At 44.4% G+C, this 5,499-nt stretch overlaps 1 protein-coding gene across 1 annotated transcript; it reads left to right on the top strand.

Moving 5' to 3' along the window:
- Positions 1-2,438: 2,438 nt before the first annotated feature.
- LOC113116826 (uncharacterized) lies at positions 2,439-4,342 on the top strand. The gene is made up of 5 exons (XM_026285147.1): positions 2,439-2,595; positions 2,772-2,991; positions 3,105-3,231; positions 3,505-3,803; positions 3,970-4,342. Exons 1-5 carry the CDS (start codon positions 2,454-2,456, stop codon positions 4,106-4,108), a joined length of 927 nt encoding a protein of 308 aa, XP_026140932.1. The 5' UTR covers positions 2,439-2,453; the 3' UTR covers positions 4,109-4,342.
- Positions 4,343-5,499: the final 1,157 nt, after the last annotated feature.

Raw genomic sequence — 5,499 nt, 5'->3', positions numbered from 1 at the left:
CCATTCCAAGCCAGCAGAGGGCAACGCAATCGTGGTGGTCCTCGTCCAAAGCACCAGAGTGAACGCTCTTAAAAATTCTGGGACCGGCGACCCAAAAAGAGCCGATCCCCACCGTCCAGGACATAAAGCCCCAACAGCCGGCAGTGGAACCACTCTCGACATGACACTGGTAAGCTCAATCCTGAGTCCACGTCAGAAAAACACAGTGCAGCCACGTATGAGACAGCAGAGATCCTGAGGATGCTGAAAGAGCTTCTTTACATGAAAACTCGCAAGGAAGATAAAGAAGATGAACCAAACATCGTATGTCTAAGCATAAGAACTGGAACCAACACCCTGTCTAACTGCAATCTGTATGAGCCAAGCACCAAGAACACTGCTTGTCATCCACAGACCACAGAACTGTCACATCACAAGGTGACAGCATCACCCAAGCTCCACAGCTGACAGCTGCACACCCTGAACAAGACAGCACAGGTCCACACACCAGGTACCACAAACACAAGGTACCAGAAAATGCTGTTTTGACTACCTGCCTTCGCAGCGAGCTACACAAGACCGGTCCTAACCACCCATCGATCGTCTCACCTGCCCTTATGCCAACATTCCTGGGCAGCCTTGTCGAAAAGGGGGTGGGCCGAAAAGGAGAGAGTATGGAAGACCTGATCGACACAGGATCAAACCTGACGGTGATCTCATCTCACCTTTTCAAAAGACTCCAATTTGAAGCTAAGAGACAAGATCGAACTCTTACACCTCAAACTTGTGAACTGAATGTACAGTCGTACAGCCAGAATGACATTCGGTTTGAACAGGTTGTTTCCATTCACCTGACAATCGGTCTGATGAGTCTAGTACATCCCATTTATGTCTCACCAATGAACACTCATACATTTCTCATTGGCAAAGACCTGCTAGACCACTTTAACCCTTTACTGAACTTCAAACAGCTAAAAGACTTTGCTCAAGTGCGAGAACCTCTTTCCCTCCAGCCACACAGGTTGCCAGAGCCAGACTGTCAGGTCACAGAGGTCACGGGAACTCCCACAGAGCCAGACGGTCAGGTCACAGAGGTCACGGGAACCCCAGCAGCCAGCCATGGGTACATCACCCTAACGACAGACCCAAGCTCAAGTTCAAGCCTCTGCACCTTAGTCAACGAACAGGGTACGGTGGTACCAGCTTACACCAAAGGGGTCGCTGTTCGTCTCAACATGCAATGTGGTCAAACTTTCTTTTCTGGCAATTTTCTAGTTGGTAATAAACATTTAAACAGTTATCCATTGTATTTGATGTTGTAGGGTATTACAAAAAATAAATATAATAAGGAAAAGTAGGTGATATCTTAGCGGTTAGCTACAGGTTAGCAATGAATCTTGTTTCTCACACAATGCATTGCATGACGTCACATGAGCTACTCGCTTTTGGAAGACAAACGAAAGCCCGCCTTGATACCATTGAGAGAGTGAGACGAGTAGTGAGAGTAGTAGCTAGTGAAAGAGATCGATAGATTGATAGATAGATACATAGATAGATAGATAGATAGATAGATAGATATCATAGCATAAATATATAGTGAGAGATAGCATAGCATAACAGATAGCTTAGAGAAAGAGTAGAGAATAAATAGACAACATGGTTTATTACTGTGTTTGTGGCGGGTGCAAGAACTCCAGAAAAACTGGACATAGGGTCCATTGTTTCCCCAAGGACAAAGGGATCTTCCGCAGCTGGGTGCAATTTGTCAAGATTAGGCGGGCAGATTTTTCAGCTAGCTCTGTCACCGCCTACTCGAGAATATGCAGCGCGCATTTCAAGGAGGAGGATTACCACTCAGGGGATGCCAAGATGTCGCACTTTCTTTAAAAAGTATGAGGATGGCTAAGTTAATTCCTACCGCCGTGCCGTCTGTGAATGCAAACCTCTCTGCTTGTCCTGTCCCGAGGTCGAGAGACACCGTCTGCCACAAGCGATATATTGCCACAGTAAGCATCATGCTAACGTTAATGTTTACAAGCTGCGTTTTAGCTAGCTCTGTGTGTATTTTGCATACCGTGTTCCCTTTGACACAGCCTCCACTACAAGCATGATCACTCTGACATTAGAAGAGCATATTTCGTGATTCACGAATATGAGCCAAAACAAAATTGCCCTGAAGTAAATGTCCATAATATGGACATCGGGAATCGTCATCAGCAATCGGCTTTCACAATAGTGTGTTTGCATTTTGTGTAAGACTGCTACGGTTCTCTTTCACATATATTTGACCGTGACCGTGTAGTGGAGGCTAAACGCAAGTAAACACAGTTTACCCACCTCTGAAGTGCCAGAAACAGTTTATCCACTTCTCACTTAAAAGTTTAGCTACCTCAGTAAATTCACTACCTCATAGAGTTTATGCACCACATGTACTCTAGACATTTATAACCACTTATTATATTTGTTTTGGCAAGATGATGACAGATACCTCACAGCAGGAGACCATGGACAGTGTAGACACTGTGGAGAGTGTCGATACTGGGGATCAGCCCTTGCCCTCCTCCACTTCTGACGCTGTGACACAGTATTATTTGAAGCCCCCCCGATGGTCTCACGGTAAGTCTTGGGTATTTTAAGGGGTAGATATTCTGTCTAAATCATTGCCAGTATCTATGCAAGCAGGACATTTCCATACACATTGATTAAATTAATACATAGCCTACACCAAAACATAGTCGCTTAGATTTGCCATGATTGTCACATGTTTGGGTATGTTTACTGCCTCTCCACAGCTGTGCAGGTTAACCTGAAGCCCAAGATGGTCAGCGTGGGCACACAGACGTCTTTCAGCCCACAAACCTCCACTCCCCTCGCTAGTCCTGAACAGACAGATGATGAAGATGATGATAATGCCTCTGTCGTTAGTGACTTATCGTGGGTGCCCGAAGAGCCGATGCATGAGGAGGACTTGTTTGATGAGGAGCCACCTTACGCGTGTGACCCCCACCACAAGTGAGATAATTTAAAACCAACATAGACCATTTTGAATGCTCATTTTATTGTGTACTGTAGCTTTGGTAGTTTGAATGACACCTCCCTCCCTCCCTAATTTTTTGTTGTTGTAGTGGCATTGACAAATTCATTGTTTGCCAAGAGGAGCTGATGGGCCTTTTTGCCATCTGTCCGGCCTGTTGTGAGAGGTCAAATAGTAGCATCGTGCAGCAGGAAGGAACTTTTGTTAAGATCAAGCAGGTACGGTTTTGTTTGCGCAGCAGGCCATCTGGTTAGAAAATCAGAATATCTAATTACAATCTGATAGCTCTGACTGTCTTGCCAGATAATTTACAATGTATGTACCAGGCTGGCTTTATTCTGTTGGTTTGTGATGGCATCATATTTGAGTGTTATACTGTATTGGTCATGTGTGTTTCATTGAAAACATGAAGCCAGTAATGTACAGTACTTAATCTATATTCAATCCTGATATACTGTTGATTACTCTTTTTCTTTTTTTTACATATCTAGGTCTGTGCATCATGTGGCTACCACCGTTTCTGGCAAAACCAACCAATGCTCCACAGGAACATGCCGACCTGCAACCTCCTGTTAAGTGGGGCCATTCATTTCACTGGATGTTTGGCCACCCAGACATTAAGAATGCTGACTCTGTTTGGCCTGCAGTGCATCAGTGCGAGCAGTTTCTTTCGCCATCAGCGCCGCTACACTATCCCTGTAATCGTTCAGGCCTGGCAAAACGATCAAGCAAAGAATTTTAGCGACCTACGGGCAATGGATGGCGGGCTAGTTCTTGCTGGTGACTGCAGGTAAACCAGTGTGAGAGCTCATAGACCAGTTGTACGTTTCGATTTTGTTATTTGTTATCATGTAGGGTTGCTTTAGTTGGCATTTGCAGATGACATGGTGGATTGTCTTTACAGACCTTGATTATTAAAAACTTGAAACATAATTCAAATTTGTAATTAATTCCAGGTCAGATTCTCCTGGGCACTGCGCGAAGTATGGATCCTACTCTCTGATAGAGGACAGAGTGAACAAGGTGGTGGATGTTCAGCTTGTTCAGGTAAACCTGATGTTATTAGACAAAGAAATGAACTCTGCAATTTGGTAAACTGATGGTATCTTAATATAACATCTTTCCACTAGTACAACGATGCATAGAGCTTTATTGTGTATTGCCTAACTAGAGTACAGTGTATCATAATACCTGGACCAGCAATGCGTCGGTTCATCCACGCCTCCTTCAACAACACCAGCATTCTACACTTACACTGTTATGTCATGTTGCACAGCTCAGAGGTCCCCAACAGCTCATGGTGTGAGCTTGAAGGGCTCAAGCGCAGTGTTGACCTGCTGAGGGGAAAGGACCTGCATTTGGCAATGCTGATCACGGACTGTCATCGCCAGGTATTTACAATAAAAATGCAGTATAGAATGTAAATATCTGAATTGCATTGAAGCTGGATGTTTGTGGTTTGCTGATGCACAGGTCAATCATCCACAAAAGTTTGTTTATTTCTCCTTAGGTTGCCAAATAGGTGAGAGAGGAGCTGAGCCCTGAAGGGACACTGCATTATTTTGATGTGTGGCACATTGCCAAAAGTATGTATCCATTGTTGGAACCTTGAAGCAGTTTTTGTTAGTGCATATCAATTAATACCATTTGTTTTAAAACAGGTCTGGGGAAGGCATTGGATGCAGCTTCAAAAGAGTGTGACCAACTACAGTTGTGGAGGCCTGCTATAGTGAATCACCTCTATTGGACTGCAGCCTCAACCCCAGATGGCAACCCAGCGGTCATGGAGGCCAAATGGAGAAGTTTAGTGAACCACATCCAGGACATTCATGACCATGACACCCATGCCTTCTCCAGTTGTGCCCATGGCCCTCTAGACGGGGATCAGCGCAACAAAGAGTGGTTGGACCCAGGTACAGTACACACAGTATGTGGTATTATGCACGCTCTACAGTATTTTTGTATTTGCTGTCTGAGTGATTGTTTGGATGCTTTGACATGTGACCTTTTTCATCACTTTCTGTAACAGCAATGGATAATCTAATGCTAATTTCACTGGATGGTGGGTTTTAATGCAGGGTAAAATACACACTAGTCGAAGTTTTTATTAGTTACGGAGGGCATACACACAAGAGCCGACTGACTGTCCAGGAACATTTCATGCAAAAGTGTGTATGTGCAAGGGGAAGAAAGCTGGTTGAAATGCCATATAAGTTCAATGCCTTCTGTCAGACATTTTTTCGGGGGGAGATGTTTAGTGTTGAGACAGTCAGTCTGTGTCTGTATTCATTATATAATTTAATTAAACAATATTTGTTTTTTTCTGTGACCATTTTGTCCTACTTTGTAAAAATAACACAGTTGAGAGAAATAATGTAGCAATGTGGCTTTCTGGAAAGCGGGATCACTACAGGCGGATGACAGGAGGGTAACTTAGGCCGGTGACACACTGGCTGCGTGGCGTCTCTGCTGCGTGCTAGAAGCGT

The sequence above is a fragment of the Carassius auratus genome, chromosome 16 (genome assembly GCF_003368295.1).
Source record: "Carassius auratus strain Wakin chromosome 16, ASM336829v1, whole genome shotgun sequence".
In the NCBI taxonomy this organism is placed as follows: Eukaryota; Metazoa; Chordata; class Actinopteri; order Cypriniformes; family Cyprinidae; genus Carassius; species Carassius auratus.
Note: the sequence above shows the minus strand (reverse complement) of the source record. Positions and strands in the feature narration are given on the sequence as shown.

Coding starts and splice junctions, on each gene's coding strand:
- LOC113116826 (XM_026285147.1), top strand. CDS start 2,454: ATGATGACAGATACCTCACAGCAGGAGACCATGGACAGTGTAGACACT. Junction 2,992..3,104: donor GCGTGTGACCCCCACCACAA/GTGAGATAATTT, acceptor TTGTTGTTGTAG/TGGCATTGACAAATTCATTG. Junction 3,804..3,969: donor GTTCTTGCTGGTGACTGCAG/GTAAACCAGTGT, acceptor AATTAATTCCAG/GTCAGATTCTCCTGGGCACT.